This window comes from Elgaria multicarinata, chromosome 6 (assembly GCF_023053635.1).
Source record: "Elgaria multicarinata webbii isolate HBS135686 ecotype San Diego chromosome 6, rElgMul1.1.pri, whole genome shotgun sequence".
Classification (NCBI taxonomy): domain Eukaryota; kingdom Metazoa; phylum Chordata; class Lepidosauria; order Squamata; family Anguidae; genus Elgaria; species Elgaria multicarinata.
In genome coordinates this window covers 5,840,669-5,862,180 of record NC_086176.1, presented here as the reverse complement: position 1 = coordinate 5,862,180, position 21,512 = coordinate 5,840,669, and the positions used below count along the sequence as shown (strand labels likewise).

At 41.2% G+C, this 21,512-nt stretch overlaps 1 protein-coding gene across 1 annotated transcript in view; it reads left to right on the top strand.

Annotated features, from left to right (window-relative positions):
- ADGRL3 (adhesion G protein-coupled receptor L3) overlaps window positions 1–21,512 on the top strand; it is a 707,807-nt gene that overhangs the window by 405,844 nt on the left and 280,451 nt on the right. Inside the window, exon 8 of the mRNA XM_063128914.1 lies at window positions 5,345–5,425. Within this exon, the coding sequence (XP_062984984.1) occupies window positions 5,345–5,425 (81 nt within the window). The remainder of the gene's footprint in view (window positions 1–5,344; window positions 5,426–21,512) is intronic.

The window sequence follows — 21,512 nt, the reverse complement described above, 5'->3', positions numbered from 1 at the left end:
ATGGAATCAGCTACCTAGGGAGGTTGTGGGCTCTCCCACACTAGAGGCCTTCAAGAGGCAGCTGGACAAGCATCTGTCAGGGATGCTTTAGGGTGGATTCCTGCATTGAGCAGGGGGTTGGACTCGATGGCCTTGTAGGCCCCTTCCAACTCTGCTATTCTATGATTCTATGATTCTAAGATGTTTCTAGTCAGCATTTTTGGCTCTTTAGGTATGAGCAGCTGTCTATTGCAGTTTCCATCCAAGTTGGTGTGGTGCAGTGACTGACTGCAAACTCCCATATTCTGTCTCCTCTCAGCCCTGATGAACCATAGTTGACTTTAGGCCAGCTGCTATTCTTTCAGCCTCACCAATGCCCCACCCCCACCTTTTGCAATTTTAGAATAACAATACTGTCTGATCTTAGAGGGCTAAGAGAAAGTATATGAAAGGATTACTGAGACAAATCATCTTGATATATTTCTTCGTTATTTATCATTTATATAGCACATTTTAGTGTTCAAAATATTTAATTTACATCCTAGATGTACAGTTCCCATACAAAGAAATAAATGCACTGTAAAGCTGGTAGGACATATTCGTCCTGCCGGAGATGTCGCTACTGTGAAATAATAGAGAAAAGGAAATTTCATTTTCATGGGATGGAGCATGGGAAAGAAACTGTCCTCCCTGAAACTGAAAGGACTAGGATTGTTAAAGTTTTCATGACATTTTAATCTTGTTGGTGACTGAGCTAGTTTCTTCTGTTCCAGCTCCTATTCAATCCAATTTAAATGAAATCTTTGGTGCACTTGAAGCGCTTGCCCATGAAGTGTTTCCACATGATTTGGCGTTATTTAAGAATGTACAGCCGTGCGTTCTTAGTTAAGATTCAACAGGAAAAAAGCATTCTACCATGATAAAGGGGTAAATGGGGGGTTGGTCATTCTAACATTCATAAAATTGAAAGTGTTTCACCAATCTTCCTGAAATTTACATGGACCAGAAAGAAATGTTGGTTTTACATGAACTGAAAATTTCAGGAAGATTGGTGAAAGTTTGAGGAAGGAAGGCAGTTTAAAGTAGAAAAGGGGGGAAAAAACCTTCGGCCAAAGTGTTTATTAAAAAAAACATTGGTGATTTTTTTGTCCAGGCTTTGTGAATAAATGACTGCTTACCTAATTAAATACTGATGATTTGCATTTCCTTTTATCTTTTATTTGGTGGAATAGCTTTTGTATTTTAATCTCTTTAGTTTTTTAAATTATATCTTTTCACCCATTATAATGTATACGGGCAGCCATAATGCATGACATGCTCAGTAGCGCCTCTCTCTCTCCTTCCCCCCCTCCTGCATCAGCTAGAGTGGAACGTTGAGGGGAAATGGCTGCCTCCTGGAGCAAAGACATTGCCTTAGTGGAATAATCAGTGTCTTCCCAGAAGTAAGTTCAATTGAGTGTAATGGTCTTACTCCCAAGTAAGTGTGTAGAGGATTGTAGCCTTTTTAAATCTGTCTGGAACCTTGGCAAGGGGAGAGAGAGAGAGACTGACTACTGAGAGTTGCCTCTCTTTTCCAGCGCAATAATCCTACAGTTAACAACTTGCTTGCTTGCTTTGTGTGTTCTTTCATTCTTCATTTGATCATTGCTGTGGCTTGATTTTCAATTCAATCTAAGGCATGTCTACTCAGAAGTAAGTTCCATTGAGTGCAATGAGACTCACTAGCTTGAACGGGTGTGTGGATTTTGTTGCAATTCTCTGTGGGAGCTCTGTATTGAGGGACCATGGCTTTTTGTGAGAGAAGGGTTTAAGCTTCCTTTGCCTACCCTTTCTTTGTCCTACAATCTCCCTCCCCTTGGCTGTTTTTTTTTAAAAGCTCCATTGATTCCAGTGGATTCCTGATGCCTTGCTGCCTGGTAAGCCCCACGGTATTCAATGATGCTTTACTCCCTTGTAAGTCTGCTTCAAATCACAGCCTTAATTTGCCTTTTTGCCTCCTCAGCAGGTTCTCTGGAGTGTTTTGGCCCACATACCTAAGCATACTTACTAGGTTGTAATTTCTAGGGCAGTTCATTGGGATTTACTTGAGAGTATACACCTGCAGAGGATTGTGTTATGAATAAATAGGATTTCCAGTATCTGGTTATCCCACTCAAGTAGATTACGTTAGTAATTTTGGTTCCTTTATTTACGCTGCAATAATACATAAGTTTACTTGAAAGTAGCTCCCATTGTGTTCAATGGGATTTACTCCCAGGTAAGTGTTGTTGTTTTAAGTACAAAAACTACAATTTAGGTGTAAGCTCTGAGTGTGGAGGATCCTATTTGGATTAAGACCACAGTACATGGGTAGCTACATCTATGGATGTAAAATGCCCCTTTGACATAAATGGGACATATCTTCCTAGGTGTAAAGTGTTGTGTGTTGTGCAGCCTGTTTGTAGCAAGTCAAAGTTGTCTTTCAAACATATATATCATACACTTCCTATATTGTCCTCTCTCCAAATGTCACGGGCTCTCAGTAGGGGCTAGGTACTATTTCTGTTGCAGTTTTAATATAAGTTATTGTGTCCCTTTTTATCTTACATTTTTCTTCTGGTTATTTTACTTTTTGTAAGACTCTTTATATACTGCAAAAAGAAGGGCAAAAATATTTAAATAACTACTGCACTTTTGCTCATGCTTCCTTTACCTTTTTGTTCATATGGATTCTCTTGTTGGGTTTTGGTTTAACCACTAAGCAGCCTGGTTTCTTCGGGGTGAGTGCTGCTGCTGCTGCTTATATTGCCACCAATACGAGTGTTATTTCACATAGAGATGTAAAATATCCAGAAATGTTGATGCCATTGGGAGGGGGCGATTGGGGGGGAAATGAAAAATAAGCAATACTTATTTTTTTCAGTGCTCTTTACAGATTTAAAGGCACATTGCCAGTTTAATACAGCCTTCCCCAACCTGATGCCCTCTAGATATTTTGGACATCAGCTCCCATCCATCACTGGCAGCACGGCCAATGGTCAGGAATGCTGTAGTCCAAAACACTTGGAGGGCACCATGTTGGGGAGGGCTGCTTTAGGGACATAATGCAGCCTTTCTATTCCTAAAGTTATTTTATATATAACTTACTATGCTCATAAAATTATCATTATATTTTAAAACTTCTAAAAGTGAACGCTTTTAGTAAATTTGCAAATATTGTCTGAATAGATTAGAACTACATAAAATGACTGCTAGAGCATCAGAAACACAAGACTGGATAGAACAAAATCCAAACTGTCAGAAATGCACAATGGTGGCTCTACACGTGTGTTGGAAAACTGGGCATAAATGTCTATCAGTAGAATATACTTTAGATCAGTAATTTTAATAAGGAATGAAAGAACTAACTACACTGGGAATCTTACAGAGAAAATTAAAAATTCTTTAGTCATTGTTTAAAGGTGTTCTTATTACATAGTCTTTAGAAATCATTTTGTGGGGAGTAAAGGCTGGGTAACAATATATAAATATTCTTTTAAATTTTAAAAGAAAGTGTTTCATAATCTAAAGCTGTTCATTTTTCCCAATTTTTGACACACACTCCCCCTCAAAGAAAACAGTCTGGGAAGGGGAATGGGGGAGTTTCCCCTGAATTTTTTGTGAGCTTTCACATCTTTAATTCCACAGTTTAAAAAAAAAATGCAGAAAAGAGCAACTAAAATGATCCAAGAGTGGGAGCAATTACTCTATGTGGAAAAGTTATAAAATCTGGGACTTGTTTAGGTTACAGAAAAGGCGAGTGAGGGGAGACATGGTACATAAAATTATGCATGGCATGGGATTCCCAGGTTCACCCCATGAAGCTGACTGGTGGGAAATTCAGGACAAGTAAAAAGAGGTACTTCTTCACACAGAGCGTAGTTAATTTAGTATCATAAGATGTTGTGCTGGCCACCAATTTGAATGGCATGTCCTCCTTTCCGAATGGTTACCCTATGACATAACACTATTGCCCCTTCTGAAAAGGTTATTCTAGCAGACCATTTTTTAACCTATATATTTTTATCTGTATCTGCAAAGCTGCGCAGACATAGATTTTAAAAAATGGGGGGTGGGGAACAGGCGGCCAGAGGGAGGAGAGGTGGTTTGGGTGCTGTGCATCCCTCTCTTCATCCCCCTCTGGCTGCCTCAGTCCTCTCCCATTCCCCTCCTCCCAGTACTCAGCGCAGCAGCAGTGGCAACTCTGCACTTGAGTTCCTTCCCATGCAGATGCTGGGAAGGAGCGCAAATGCAGGAGCCGGAGGCCCACACAAGTTGCCCATTTCTGCTCTAGGAAAACTGCTTGGAGTAATGAGAACACATCTCATTGGGAAACCGTATCTTTTACTTCCAATATTCCTCATTTTTATTATAGCACCAATGTTGGGATACCTAAACAGTTACCATAATCTATGTATCTTTAAGTTTGCCTGTATACTAAAGAGATTAACAACAACGTAAATTGTTACGGAAAACAGGTGAGTAATAACTGGCTCACTTCTAATGCAAATACGTTTCTGCCTACGGCTCTCCCTCTAACTCAGTAGCGGGGAACTTCCAGCCTGCCGGCCCTTCACAGCCAGCCAGCCAAGGCCCCCCTCCCTTGCTGCAACCCCACCCCTTGGGAAAGCCAAAGGAAACTCCCTCCACTGGAAACAGTGGAGCAGCAGGGAAAAGGGAGCAGCTGCTGCAGCAGGTCCTAAAGGTTTCCTCTCTGTGCACTGAGAAGGACAGAGAGAAGGGTGGAGAAAGAGAGGAGAGAAACAGAGGAAGGGAGAAGGGAGGAAAGTGTAAATCTGGCGGGGGGGGCATGTCTTTGATCCCACAATTGTCTTTCACTCCACCCACATCTGCCTCTAGCCCCACCCACTGCCGGAATGCAGGCCCCGAGGCCTTGCCCACCGCAGAACTGCAGCACTCAGGCTCCAAGATGTCCCCACCCTTGCTCTGACGGACTGGAGAAATTATGTATTAAACAGAATAAGAAACTTCAAGATGGTACTAAGCCTTGTGTAGGTTGTATGTGCTTGAAAATAACTGCTTGTGGCAGCAACCTTTCATTAACTGTCAGTGATCCAAATGAGAGCATTTTCACTGTTGTAATGCTTTTATTAGACTATTGTTAATCGCGCAGATATAAATATAGAATCATAGACCTGGAAAGGACCATCCAGCTCTCAGCATTAGGAAGTTTCTCCTAATATTTCGATGAAACCTGCTTCCTTGCCATTTCTACCCATTGCTTCCAGTCCTGCCCTCTGGATATAATGTTTTAAGTGTACTGAATAAAGGTCCTGACCAATCTGAATATGAATTCTAGAAATTCATCTATTTTGTTTGTCTACAGGACAGGCCCATCACGGTCAAGTTTCATACCTTGTTCCTCCAATTCATCTGGACTCTGATCTTGAAAGACAATCATTTAAGGGTGAGTTGGCAACATATCCATCCTTTGCTGAAAACATTAATTGCCTAACCTCAGTTTGATTATATTATCAATCTCATGGGGAGTATTTTGTCCCTGATTTTCTGTGCTTGCGCAGATTTGAAAATGTCAACGCTTCCTGAGCCAGGTATAGTTCATTTTTATATATTGCTGCCAAGACGTTGTACTGAATATGGTCGTGGGTCTGTTTCATGACTGTTTTTTTTTAATGACATTGCCATGTTCTCTGGGTCTCAGTAATACTAGAAACCAACCAACCAGAGCTATATCTTGCTTATGCTTGCCAATTAAACCTCTAAAAATTTAAACTGATTATGGATGGTTATAGATGCGCTCCTTGTTTTCTTAGAGTTAGAAGAAATGCGCCATTCAGATGTCAGAAGTGCCCCCACTCACCTCAAAACACTTTAGAATGCACAAAGAGGTGGCAAAAATGGCGACATGGTGCTCACTTCCCGTTCCATTCAAAGGGGAAAACATGCAAACATTGGTCGCAATTTCTCTCCCTCCAACAAAGAATGAACAAATAAAATTGGATAGCATTTTTGGTTCAACACGGGTTGGAACAAAGTATCTCATATGAAATCCTTCATACTAAGAGTGTAGTTCATGAACAGATGTACCATATATCTCCCACAGGGTTGGAGTACACATTTGTAAATTATGGGTAAGATATGAAACACTGGAATATAAGGATCATCTCTCTGCAAAAAAAAAAGTACATGTGTTTTGTGTTTTATGACCATAGCCAAGTCCTTCTAAGGTGACATTTATGTAATTTGGAACAGATGTGGTTAGATCCACTGCACAAGATGCATACAGTGTTTCATCTGACAGCTGTCTAAATACTTATTTTCACAATCTTATCTATTTAAAGTCTCTCCATTATTATTATTATTATCATCATCATTTATTATATTTATATACTGCCCCATAGCCAAAGTTTTCTGGGCGATCTACAAAGGTTAAAAAATGAACATTAAAAACCAATATACAAAATTTAAAACCATAAAAAACATAAAAACAGATTTCATACCAGGACAGATAATATCTATTTAAAATAACTTTTCTGGCATCAGTTAAAAAACTCAACATATGCTGTTAAATGTCTGGGAGAAGAGAAAAGTCTTGACCTGGTGCTGAAAAGATAACAATATTGGTGCCAGGCGAGCCTCTATAATTGGGGACAACGCTGAGAAGGTCCTCTCCCTTGTTGCTGTCCTCTGAGCTTCCCTCGAAGTAGGCACCTGGAGGAGGACCTTGGATGTTGAGCATAGTGTACGGGTAGATTCATGTCAGGAGAGGTGTTCCATCCGGTATTGTGGTCCCAAGCCATGGAAGGCTTTAAAGGTTAAAAACAGCACCTTGAATCGTGATCGGATTATCAGCACATTTAATAATTATAATCTGGTTCTTGCACCAAATTGTGTGGTGTCTGAGGTCCCACTCTACTCAATTTACACCATTGTAGAATGTTTACTTTTTCAAATTATTCTAAATCCTTCCATAACAAATTCCAAAGCACATATAAATGAGGACATATAGATCCTAGAGAATTAAAAGTGGACCTTGGAGATGATAGAGTATGAGAGATAACAATTGTCTACTTATAAAATAATATATACAGCTTACTGTCCTGAAAAAGGATGACAAAAGAATTGTAATTCAGCTGAAGACCTGTAACTCAGCTGAAGACCTTTTTATTCACTCAGTATTTTAACACTTAATTTTAACTTAAATTTAAATTATACTGTTTTAACTCTGTATTTTAACCTTATATCAATTTTGCTGCGTGGTTTTATCCTGGTTGTGCTTTTTATATTGTATTTTGTATTTGTATTTTTAACTTGTTGGTTGTTTTATGATGGTTTTAATTTTTGTGAACCGCCCAGAGAGCTTCGGCTATTGGGCGGTATAAAAATGTAATAAATAAATAAATAAATAAATAAAATAATTGCAGGGGATCGTATTTATTTATTTATTCATTTATTTATGACATTTCTAATCTCTGCAATAACTAATGTCCTTTAGGTAGATTACAAATCAAACATAGGTATATATAAAAAAGAAGAGAACTTTACATAATACTTTAAACTCAGTCCTGTTCAGTTTTCTGTTGGAAAAAATCATTATCAAGTTGGCTTCCCTTCTGATTGGCCAGTTTCAGTCCAACATTTCTGCCTCTAGAATACTTTATCATTCATATCTCTACTCCTCATTCATTCTCTCATAACAAGTCTGTTCCTTCAATTGCTTCTATAATTTCTGATCACACCTGTTGGCAGACTTATGCGTAGATCCTGCTTTTTGTTCTTGTTTTGGAATATTTCTTAAATTTCACCACAGGTGACATTTACTACTATATTATTTATGTCTGCAGTGCATTTTCCCTCTCTTTCTGTGTAGTGATGCTAGGACTGAATAGTGTATAAACTCTACTAATTTACTAGCACATTAGACTCATCATACATTACAAGGTAAATACCTCCACCACCACTCTTTGGAAATGTTATAGTGACACTGTAAACCGTTTAATAAAGCCAAACACTGGATTCATGGCCAGTTTTGGTTCTTTCTGTACTTCCCAATTCTTTAAAAATACCTTAACATTGGTTGCACTATTAACTACTAGTTTTCACCTACCTTTAGTAAAATAAATGTTATTCTGCTACAGATATTTTATAAGTTTGTTAATGATAAGCATATTAATTCCAGAAGTAGTTGAGACCTGCTTTCTCTGGAATCCAGAAAATTGAATATTCCACTAGTTGTTATACAGACAGAGAAGAGGCATTAGTTCATTTGTTTGTTTTTCTGCTGAAAAGCCCACTATGCAAGTAATTCTTTCTCAGCTTTCCCTGCACAATGGAATATCCTTACTTTATGAATAGAGATAAAGCTGAAATCTGTTTGGTCTGAATTTATTTATTTATAATTTACATAATTTATACCTCCCAGATCTATATCTGAACTGAAACACACATGCCCTGAAATCCACTCTTTTCAGAATGTTGAGATGTACCGGGATCAGTGATGATGCTGTGCAGTGTCAGAAATTGTGTTTGATTACAACCTTCTCTCCATGTTCAGACACTTTTCCTTGGTCTTTTAGGCCCAAATTCAGATGTAGAGGGTGGAGTGCTTGGCACCAGCAAAAATGCCCCATATTGTCCTGACACCGTCTTACTTATGAAGCATCAGAAACTTACAGTATCGCTAGAGTATCACCTCTTGTGATTTGACCCATGCCAGTTTGTTGCTTATATCAGCAGCTGGTAGGATGGGATAAACAGTGGGAGGGAGCCCTCTTCTAGCACTAAGGCTAGGTGCTTCATACAGGACCAGGACAATGTGAGACACCAAGTGGGTGTATGGAGGGTACATTGCAAGCACGCACAACTTCTGGCATTGCACAACGTCATCACTGATCAAGGGGCATGTCAGTTAAGGTATCACTCTTTGTTTCCAATGTATGCCTTGTGGAGCTTGAGTCAACATGAAATAAATGATCATTGAATTTCCCTCATTTTTTTACAGGAAATTTAAAACAGTATTGGCAATTCTCCTCTCTCCCCAAAGTACTTGAATCTGCTTTCTTGCAAGTTTACCTAAATGATAAATGGGGTTATAAATGCTTAATGGTAATCATGATTTGATACCAAGAGTCAGGATTCTAAGGCCTAGGGGAAAGCATCCACAGATAGAGGAGTCTGTCTGCTGCAAACAGTCCCCCCTCCACATGTAGAAAGTGATGAGAATGGTGAGAGAAGGGGTGGAGCTAGAGAATGCATCCCCGCTTCCTTTCCTCATGTGTAGAGCTTACACATGATGAGAATGGCTGAATAAGGGCTAGATTCTTACAGCTATCTTAATGATGGTACATAGAGTATGAATGCTTGTTATGGGTAACGTTTGAGATATTCCTTGCATGTCTTTTTCCCACCACAAAGAAAGCAAGAGCAAGGATTGGGGGCCTTGCCTTGCATTTCTGCTTTCAGAAAGGTGGTTTGAGGACCTGGGTCCTTCTCCGATGGATAAACTGTGAGTGACTGAAGATGTACCCAGGTTTTTTGTTCCTTTATACCACCCTCAGTTTGAAAGAGCATAGCTGTCCTCCTCACTCATCTCTGCCATCCCTGCACCCAGCATCTGCATATGGTCTGCACCTCAGCATTGCACAGTCCATCCATTCCATAGCAACTGCCTGCTTGTAGAAAATACATGCTAATGAGCAGCCTTTTCCTTAGCATGTTCAGAGGACTTTCCTTCAAATGTTAAAAAAATCTACGAACAACATTTTGCCATTCCATCTACGCATGGATGTTCAAGGACAGCAGAAATGTTGTAGACCCACCAGGTAGGAAGAGAAGATGGGGACACTCCAGCTGCCCTCCATGCCATGACTTGCACTGGGGGAGAAGTATTGTCTGATCCAGCCCATGGCCCTTTACTTTCCCTTTCAGGCAGTGTTTGTCCAGGAACTACAAACTCCTGCATCTGTAATAATTCCCACTTTTAAACTACATTCACTAAACATGGAGAACAGAACTGCACCTGCCAGCCTTCCATGCATTCAAATGGAAGGAGTGGACAGAGTTCTACAGGTAGACAGGCTCTTTTGTGTAATCAAGAACCCTGTAAGGGTTCCTGATCACTTGTACAGAGCCTACCCACATATAGGCCCTATTCAGTGTCGAAGGGGAGAGAGTGGGCAGGGAAACTATGGAGTGGGGAGAGTTATTAAATCCATGATGCTCAAGTGCATCACACAACCACAAAACCACACAGCACCACCTGATTCCTTTACCTCTCCCTGCTCTGTCGTTACTCTGTTGCCTTCCCACTGCTGCAGCCGCATATTCCAGCAGCCACCACAGCAGGAACTGGGGTGTGACAGATGCTGTAGCCAGCGTGTGGTGATCTCAAACATCAAGAAAATCCATGCCAGTTAAAGATTTGCTGAAAGTTGTGGCCACTCTAGGCATCCAACTCTATGCCCACCCTTTTTTTCCCGCTGAATGGCCATTTTTAGCCATGGGGAGTCTGACAGGTGACATGGTAAACCATCCCAGGGCCCCTTAATCCCACTGTAGGAGGGTGGTTACCTGAGGTGTTTTATTAGCCATCTTTGACACTTTTTTCTCTCTGTTCCCCCCATGCCACTCTAAGCCACTGTGGTTCACTTCCCAATGCTAAGCATGGTGGCTTAGCGTTATGCACAATTCTACACCAGGTCTAGGCATGTGGGATACATACCCATACACCATTACTTGGGTAAGTTTCATAGTAAGATTGTAGTCTTACAGTGCCATTCTCTGCCCACTGTTTTCAATGGGCCTTCTTCCTAGGTAAGCGTGCACAGAATTGCACTGCTTGTCGTATATGTATAGAGTGAGTGAGCTAGAAATGTTCACATTGACAGTGAAGTTCTGTCCCTGGACAGTAATAACCATACAATTCTCAGAAAGAGTTGGGATGGGGGTATGTACATCCATTTGGATTTATAAGAAATTAGTTGGGGGGGGGGAGTGTCACTTTCAGTAAGAATAACTTTACTTCTCAAGGTTCGTATGAATGAATCTTCCCAAAGTTATCAATGGCTCTTTTTTTGTTGTTGCTCTAGGTGATTTTTTTTTTGCTGGGAAATGCAAATAACTTTCAAATGGCAAATCAACACCTGTTACTTAAAGCTTCCAACAGAGAAACCCTCCAACATATCCTTGAGGCTCAAACCCATAAAATAATTATTTCTTCTACAACCCTTGTAGCAATACTACAACATTAAAAATAGGAGTAATACCTTGGAGATCTTTCATGACTTTGAGGTGAGAGATCATGGGTAGAATTTGTTGTTGTCTTACGTATCACAAGCAGTTGCTAGTCATGGGAATGACAGTGATATTAAAATGTCTTTCCCAGTTTGGTCTGGTGCAGCAGCTCGATGATGCTTCTGCTCTTGAAATCAGACATTCTACGAATTAGTTTGGATACATTTTTTCTTCTACAATAATTGTAGAGCCAGTAATAATTTGAATGAGCAGATAAAGCAAGCCTAACACAAGCTGTTAAATTATTGTGGTCCTTAATCAGTCATTAAGGACTGATTGGCCAGGGTCATTAAGGGTCCATTCTGACACTTTCTGCTGATTATTTGTCTGGCATGGACAATGGGCAAATACTTGCCATCCTAGCTACATTATGATGGATATGGGCATAGCTAACAACGTATCAAAATCTGCCAACCCCAAAGCTATGGCTTTATTGAGAGATTTTTGAGAGAGTGTTTATCATTTTGGTGTTATAGGCAAATGATGCAATTTTGTTAAGTGCTATTAATTCTTTTCACGGTGAGAGAATGGCATATATTCATTTATATTTGTAAAATGTCACTAGATGGACCACATAAATAATCTGGTTATTTTATAAAAAGCACATGCTACCATTTTATGAACTAATATGAAATGTATAATAAAGTCATATGACTTCAATAAAAGTGTTAAAAGTAAATAATCTAGCAGTCCAAACTTGCCAGAAACAAAGCCAAGTGGAATCAAGACAACTATACTTCATGCCAGATTTTTATTTATTTATTTATTTAATTATTTTATTTCTATATGCCCCCATAGCCAAAGCTCTCTGAGCAGTTTACAAAAATTAATAAAAATACAAAATACAACATAATAAAAGTAGTTTTAAAATTTTAACATAGAAAAATTTAAACAATGTAAATAATTTAAATAAACAATGTTTTTCCTATTAGACCTGTTCTAAAACAGCAGACAAAGATGCCACATCAAGGATGTCATTTAATGCCTGGGAGTAGAGGGTGGTCTTTACCTGACACCCAAAAAGTGCCAGTGTTGGCACCAGGCAGGCCTCAGTGGGGCACTCATTCCACAGGGCTACCATTGTAGCTAGTTTGGAAACTTCAGCTAGTTCAAAATATGGCAGCCAGGTTGGTCACCGGTACATCTAGGGGTGAGCATATTACCCCAACATTAAATTCACTCCACTGGCTGCCAACTAGTTTCAGGACAAAGTACAAAGTGTTGGTCATTACCTTTAAAGCCCTACATGGTTTGGGTCCAGGTTACCTGCGGGATCGCCTTCTCCTGTACAGTCTGCCCCGCACACTCAGGTCCTCTGGGGAGAACTTACTTCAGTCAGCCAAGACTAGGCTGACATCAGTTTCCCAGAGGACCTTTTCTTCTGTCGCCCCTGGATTATGGAACGGCCTGCCGGAGGAGATTTGTAATATTAACTCTCTCTGTGATTTTAAGGCAACTTTGAAGACTAGCCTTTTCCGGCCAAATCAATGCAAAATCAAGAATTTTTAAGATGTGTTGATTCCTTTACTAATGTTGTTCCCCGCTTCAATCCAAAGGGAGAGGCGTGTAAGAAATTATTATTATTATTATTATTATTATTATTATTATTATTATTATTGTCACCGGGGGGAGGCACCACCGAGAAGGCCCTCTCCCTCTTTGCCACCTGAGTCTCCCTTGAAGATGGCACTCAGTGTGTGTGTGTGGGGGGAATGTTGATCCTAGTGTCTGGGTATGATCAGGTCTGGAGAGTCATTCCATCAGGTATTGTGGTACCGAGCCGTATAAGTCTTTATGAGCTTTACAGATCAATTGTACATAGGATGACAAAGAAGATGTATGCCAATCTCAAAAAAGATCATTACGGTCGTTTTCAAGGTCATATATCACTGCATGGCTAGGGTTAGGCTAGATTTGGAAATATTGTCATAGCACAAACCAATTTAGGGAATATATACCAGAATGAAGATTAGGAGCTATGCAACCAAACATTTGATTTGTACAATGAAACAAATGATTTTGAGTTGTGTTTTTTCAGTGAATTGTAATTAATCAAACAATCAAAGAGTTGCTTTGAGTAATTGTTTGTTCATATTTTGTTGTTGTTTATTCGTTCAGTCGCTTCCGACTCTTCGTGACTTCATGGACCAGCCCACACCAGAGCTTTCTGTCGGCCGTTGCCACCCCCAGCTCCCCCAAGGTCAAGTCTGTCACCTCCAGAATATCATCCATCCATCTTGCCCTTGGTCAGCCCCTCTTCCTTTTGCCTTCCACTTTCCCTAGCATCAGCCTCTTCTCCAGGGGATCCTGTCTTCTCATTATGTGGCCAAAGTACTTCAGTTTGGCCTTTACTACCATTCCCTCAAGTGAGCAGTCTGGCTTTATTTCCTGGAGTATGGACTGGTTTGATCTTCTTGCAGTCCAAGGCACTCTCAGAATTTTCCTCCAACACCACAGTTCAAAAGCATCTATCTTCCTTCGCTCAGCTTTCCTTATGGTCCAGCTCTCGCAGCCATAGGTTACTACGGGGAATACCATTGCTTTAACTATGCGGACCTTTGTTGTCAGTGTGGTGTCTCTGCTCTTAACTATTTTATCAAGATTTGTCATTGCTCTCCTCCCAAGAAGTAAACGTCTTCTGATTTCCTGGCTGCAGTCAGCGTCTGCAGTAATCTTTGCGCCCAGAAATACAAAGTCTGTCACTGCCTCCACGTTTTCTCCCTCTATTTGCCAGTTACCAATCAAGCTGGTTGCCATAATCTTGGTTTTTTTGAGGTTTAACTGGAACCCAGCTTTTGCACTTTCTTCTTTCACCTTCGTCATAAGGCTCCTCAGCTCCTCCTCGCTTTCAGCCATCAAAGTGGTGTCATCTGCATATCTGAGATTGTTAATGTTTCTTCCTGCGATTTTAACTCCAGCCTTGGATTCGTCAAGCCCAGCACATCGCATGATGTGTTCTGCATACAAGTTGAATAAGTAAGGTGAGAGTATACAGCCCTGCCGTACTCCTTTCCCAATCTTAAACCAGTCCGTTGTTCCGTGGTCTGTTCTTACCGTTGCTACTTGTTTGTTATACAGATTCCTCAGGAGGCAGACAAGATGACTTGGTATCCCCATACCACCAAGAACTTGCCACAGTTTGTTATGATCCACACAGTCAAAGGCTTTAGAATAGTCAATAAAACAGAAATAGATGTTTTTCTGGAACTCCCTGGCTTTCTCCATTAACCAGCGGATATTGGCAATTTGGTCTCTAGTTCCTCTGCCTTTTCTAAACCCAGCTTGTACATCTGGCAATTCTCGCTCCATGAATTGCTGAAGTCTACCTTGCAGGATCTTGAGCATTACCTTACTGGCATGTGAAATAAGTGCCACTGTCCGATAGTTTGAACATTCTTTAGTGTTTCCCTTTTTTGGTATGGGGATATAACTTGATTTTTTCCAATCTGATGGCCATTCTTGTGTTTTCCAAATTTGCTGGCATATGGCATGCATCACCTTGACAGCATCATCTTGCAATATTTTAAACAGTTCAGCTGGGATACTGTCGTCTCCTGCTGCCTTGTTATTAGCAATGCTTCTTAAGGCCCATTCAACCTCACTCTTCAGGATGTCTGGCTCTAACTCACTGACCACACCGTCTGACCTATCCCCGATATTATTATCCTTCCTATACAGATCTTCCGTATATTCTTGCCACCTTTTCTTGATCTCTTCTGTTTCTGTTAGGTCCTTGCCATCTTTGTTTTTGATCATACCCATTTTTGCCTGGAATTTACCTCCGATGTTCCTAATTTTCTGGAAGAGGTCTCTTGTCCTTCCTATTCTATTGTTTTGTTTAAAAATAATTCCTTATCTCTTCTGGCTAACCTCTGGAATTTTGCATTTAATTGGGCATATCTCCCCCTATCACTGTTGCCTTTTGCTTTCCTTATTTCTTAGGCTACTTCCAGTGTCTCAGCAGACAGCCATCTTGCCTTCTTGGTTTTCTTTTTCTTTGGGACATTTTTGTTGCCACCTCTTGGACAATGTTGCAAACTTCTGTCCATAGTTCTTCCGGGACCCTATCTACTAAATCTAGTCCCTTAAATCTATTCTTCACTTCCACTGCATATTCATTAGGAATATTAGTGAGCTCATATCTGATCTGTGGGTCTTCCCTATTCTCTTTAATTTGATTATAAATTGTGCAATAAGAAGTCCGTGATCTGAACTACAGTCAGCTCCAGGTCTTGTTTTTACTGTCTGTATAGATGTCCGCCACCTTTGGCTGCAAAGGATGTCGTCAATCTGATTTCGGTGTCGGCCATCTGGTGAAGTCCATGTATAAAGCCGTCTTTTAGGTTGTTGGAAGAGAGTGTTTGTTATGCACAGTGAGTTGTCCTGGCAAAATTCTATCAGCCTATTTCCCATTTCATTTTGTTCTCCTAGACCATGCTTACCTGTAATTCCAGATGTCATTTGACTGCCCACCTTAGCGTTCCAGTCTCCTGTAACAAAAATAACATCTCTTTTTGGTGTATTATCCAGTAGGTGCTGCAGATCCTCATAGAACTGAACTGCTTCTGCTTCTTCAGCATCTGTGGTTGGGGCATATATTTGGATCACTGTGATGTTAAATGGCTTACCCTGAATTTGAATTGAGATCATTCTATCATTTTTTGGATTGTATCCAAGCACTGCTTTAGCCACTTTATTATTAATTATGAAGGCTACTCCATTTCTTTTGTGATCCTCTTGTCCACAGTAGTAGATCTGGTGGTGATCTGATGTGAAGTGGCCCATTCCAGTCCATTTCAGTTCACTGACACCCAATATATCTATATTTAATCTTGACATCTCACCAATAACCACATCCAATTTGCCCTGGCTCATAGATCTTACATTCCAGGTTCCTATGGTGTGTTGATCTTTAGAACATCAGATTCATCGTTCACCACCAGCACCGTCGGCCGCTAGCCGTCTTTTCGGCTTTGAGCTAGCTGTGACATCACATCTGGGGCTAGTTGAACTTATCCTCTGTTCCTCCCCAGTAGCATTTTGACCATCTTCCGACCTGGGAGTCCCATCTTCCGATGGTATACCGACATATCTCTGGTTGTACTGATCCATTTAGCATTCTTTGGTCATTAGCTAGCAGCAAATCATTGGTCAAATAATCTCTTGCTATATCTTTTATTTTCAGGGAGACTAGAGATATGTTGCTATAGTCAGGTTGTCTGACTTCTATAGGTGCTATTTCAAAAACATCAAAAATTCACAGCTGCTCAGTGGTTTATTTACTATATCATCTGCATCATATGTTCACTGTATAGGGAGACCCTTGGTGCACATGAATGCAGTTTCACTACATCACCGTCTAGGTTGAATAGGTGTTTTATGTCCTGTAAGATGTGGGGTTGCTCAGACTATAACATACAGAACTGGTTTCTGGTTTGGTCATTCCGTATGATGTTGACAATTTCATTGTGCATTCTACTGGTTATGTTTATCCATTCTGTAATCTGTATTTATTTATTTATTTATTTAGAGTATTTTTATCCCGCACCTCAGCCAAAAGGCTCTCGGAGCGGCTTACAATGTATCAATAAAGAAGACAGTCCCTACCCTCAGGCTTACATTCTAAAAAAAGACATGACACACAAGGAAAAGTGTATGGAGGGAAGAGGGAGAAAATAAAAAGAAATTAAGGAGACTGCTTAGGCTGGTGGGAAGGCCCTGCTCCGTCCTCTCAGCTCCCAATGGAGGGGCAAACCAACAGCTCCTTCTTCCCCACAAGGTGAAGATGTTACCCCTGGGGGGGGGGGTGTCCAACTGAAGCAGGCTCCGATGGTGCCTGCCTGCTCCAGTCTCCCTCGCATCTTCTTCCCCACAGGGTGAAGATGGCAGTTAGCCCTGGGGGGGGGGGGGTTCCAACTGAAGCAGGCTCCGATGGTGCCTGCCTGCTCCAGTCTCCTGTATGACATTTGTTTGTTTGTATTTATTTATTTATTTATTTATTACTTGGTTTCTCCACAAAATTTCCAGCAGAGAACTCAGAGTGAACCTCTGGCTCTCACATCGTTTAATATCTGCTAAGCGGACGAGGCCCCACCTAACATAGTTTATATGATCACAGATTGTGAGCCAGGTTGCAAAGAGGTGAATGTCTCCCAAGTGTACCACCCCTTGCAACCTGCACAAATTCCACCAAGAACTCCATCATTCTCATGTAAGTTATCCAGTTCACAAGGTTTGGGCTGAGACTGTGTGGAGCACTGAGATTTTCTGTGATATCTTTGGATTTCTTTTCAGCTAAAACCAGTACCAGACATTCCACCATACTATAAAGATTATTCCCATTGGCTTAACCTCTATACCAGAAAGCATCCACTGCACATTGTGATTTCCACATAGAGCTTATGCTGATTGGTCACCAGCCTCAACTCCAAAATGGGCCACTGTATGTGCCACAGTGCTTCATATGTCAATATATGCACTTATGGCAGGGTAATACGCTACCGTCCATTGTACTATGCATACTGAAGGAGGATTTTTCTGGTGGTCTTTTAAGACGTACTGAACACAGGCACAGGTTCCTGCAATACTTTGTAACATTACTCCTTAAATCCCCCACTTTAGTAGGTGTAAAGAAGTTCTGGAGGGAGACATCCAGAATGATTGACTTCACTCAGACTCACAAGCACAATGACACTGTTATAACTTTAAAACATTTATTAAAACAGTTTAAGAAAGTTAAAGTCAAACAGACACACAAACCTCCATTCTGCAAAGCAAATTAAAAGAACATACTCACAAGTCTGGCAGATTTGAAGAACAAGACAAACATAGACAAACACAAACAAAGACAGACAAACACAGACTCTGTGAAGGAGCTCTTCTCCACAGAGGGACTCCCAGCATTATCTGGCGATCATTATCTGTAGGAGGAATTTTCTGGTGGTCTTTTAAGAGGTACTGAGCACAGGCACAGGTTCCTGCAAGACATGACCTATGTTGAAGAAAATGTGTGAATAAGTTGTGGACATTATTATAGTTGTTGTCTGTTTGGAATATATGCTGGATAAATATCCATATAGTGAAGAAATTATGTTGATGAAACATTTGAATGTGATCTTTATGAAATATGTGTGAATATGGTGAAAAATTCTCATGAAAAAGTTGTTGACACATTATAACTGTTGTCTGTATGTGGTTGAGTGCTGCGCACTCTTTTCATGTCCCAAAAATAAGTTCAGACATCATTCAAACCTCAGGCGAGGGTCCTTTGTTCACCAGTGGCTTATTTGGTGGATTTGTCTTTTGTTTTTCAATGGATTAATAAAAGAATGAACTGATAATTAAATAGAAGTTCAATTCACTTGGGCCTCTTAAAAATTTTCATTCTCAGCTTCTGTCATATAAGCAAAAAACAAACAAAAAAGGCATTGCATCAAATGTTGGAAGTATGCCATTTCATAAACTTCTCCCCAAGGAGTTTCAGCTAATTAAAGAAATTATTGCAAAATACTCAAAATAACAGCCCTGTCAGCTTGAGCTTGGGGCATCTAAACTAAGCTGCAATTATCTATACAAACAAAAGTTCAGAAGCATCAGCAGAAGCTACTGTCATTTCCTGGTTTACTGTTGGTAGGTGGGTGAAAATTAGGTGACAGGAATATAGGAAGTTGCTTTATACCAATTGTCTATCGAGTTCAACATTGTCCATACTAACTTTCAGTGGATCTCCCTGATTTTAGACAGGAGTCTTTCCCAGCCTTATCTGTAGATGCCAAAGATTGAACCTGGGGGACCTTTGACATGCAAACCTATGTACTTTGCCATTGAGCTACGGCTCCCTTCTCTAGCTAAACCCTCCCTTCCCGCCATTGTCCAACAACAGGCCTATAACCAGCAACCTCCTACTCTTCAAACACCAGCTTTGACTTAACACCTCAAAATGGGTTGAATGAAGGGCTTTGGTGTCCTTCCAGGAGTCAACCCCAGCAGCCTATTGCTTTGCACTCACTTATGAATCCTGATGTTAAACTTGTGTGCAATGCTTGTGTGCAATGGCTTGCTGGTAGAGCAGTGCAATATAAGCTCAAGTGCTTGGTGTAGTTCCATAGCCCATAGACAAGCTCCCCTTCCCTAGCCCAGCCCTCTTCTTTCAACATGCTCCAGCTGGCTCTCCCAACTGTGATCCCATGGCTCCACCTGCCAATTGATGCCCTCTTCCCCAGTGGGCAACAGCTGCTACTAAGATGAAAGTTGGATGCCAATCACTTTTGCCAGAGTGTGGCCCAAAACTCACGATGGCAAGTGGAATTGTGGAAACCTGGCATCATCATCATCATCTACGTTTGTATACCGCCCCATAGCCGAAGCTCTTTGGGCAGTTTACAGAAGATTAAAACACTTAAAAACAATATACAAAATTTAAAACTACAAAAACATACAACATACACAGAAACATACATTTAAAGCAGCTATAAATAGCTTTAAAAATAAATTTCGGATCAATAAAGCTCATCACATACTGCTAAATGCCTCGGAAAAGAGAAAAGTTTTAACCTGGCACCGAAAAGACATCAATGTTGGCTTCAGGCAGGTCTCGGTGGGGAAATCTTTCCATAATTGGGGGACCACCACAGAAAAGGCCCTCTCCCTTGTTGGTGTCCTCTGAGCTTCCCTCATGAGGTGAACAGTACAGGAAAATGAAAAACAGCATTACTGTTAGGCCAACTAGGCAGCTGCCTAGGGCTCAGACCTCAGAGGGGTGCAGTACTATGTGTGATTGTGATGCAGGTGGAAGCGACAGTTCACACTTTCCTCACGTGTGTGCGTGATATTTTTCTCTTAGTCCAGAAAGGACTTGGCGACTTAATAGCCTAGCGGGAGAAAACACTTTGCTTCGCCCAGCCCAGGGAGACTCAGGAGCATGTGTCAAGGTTAATGATTCATTCAAGCTATATGCCATCCCAGTTTGTCCTCGGCGCTGATTGGCTACAGGCGTGTGCCCTCCGCCCCTCCCGCACCACGCTCTGCCATTAAGAGAACAGGCTCTTTAGGGGCGCTCCGTTTTCCCACCGAGGAGGGGGAAATGGAGATGGTGGTGGGTGCGGCATCACGGGGTAAGGGAGGGCTGCAAAAGGGAGGGGGTGCAGATCGTCAACAACAACAACAACAATGCAGCGCCAGCAATGCCTTTGCAATGGTACATTGCAAAGGCACCTCTGAACATTGGGCGCTTGCCCGGCTGTGGAGTTCGTAGGCAGCCTTTGAATAGAGCTCAATGTGGCATTCAAAGACGATCGAGAGGAGCCCATCCGTGTGTGTGTTTGTTATGATGTCTTTGTCTTTTTGGAGTGGGTTGGATGGGGGGGGGGACACAATAAAGGCAGAGGAAGCAATCACACCTGCCAAGTGAGAAAATAAAATATAAATAAACAGTTCAGGATGCAATCCTGTACCTATACTTACCTGGCAGTAAGTCCCATTGAAGTCAATGGGGTTGACTTCCGAGTAGATATGCATAGGATTACTTTATTAGGAAACAATCTTCGTCTCTGTGGAACAGAGAGCAGTCTGATCCCAGGCACATGTAAATCGGGACTCATACCATTCAGTTCAGTTGTGTCTAGGATTGAAGCTCTGAAGACGCAACCCTGTATATGTTAACAGAAAAAGAGCCCTACGGCTGGGGAACGCTGGGAGTGTAGGACTATCCCCTCCCTCTAAATATTGTACCCTTTGGGTGCAATCCTACGCATGTTTAGACAGAAAAAAGTCCTACAACTCCCAGCATGCTGATTAGGGAATGCTGGGGGTTGTAGGACTAGTTCTTCTTCGTGGTCTCTATGCATCACACATATGGGCTTTGCGCCTGCGCAGAGACCGAACCGGAACCTACTATATCTGAGTGGAACGTTTTTGGCGGGAACCCCTCCCCCACGCTACCGCGCATGTCCCTGGGGTTCCCGCCCTTACCTCAGTTCTTCGTCGTCCGCCATTGTGCTTAGACCATAGAACCAAAACCTCTTAGCGTTTTTCTCTACAAATCTTTCTTTTGCTCCAAATCTTCGTCTTTCCCTCATTCTTCACTCTTTTTCTTCTATTCTGTCTAAAAAAAATATTTTTTTTTATTGTTATAGTAGTTAGATTCTCCTCAGCGACTTCGGTCGCGGTGCCTAACCGCATGGCAGTAAAGGCCCCATTTCGCAAGTGTGTGAAGTGTGGAGCTAAGCTTCCACCAACTGACG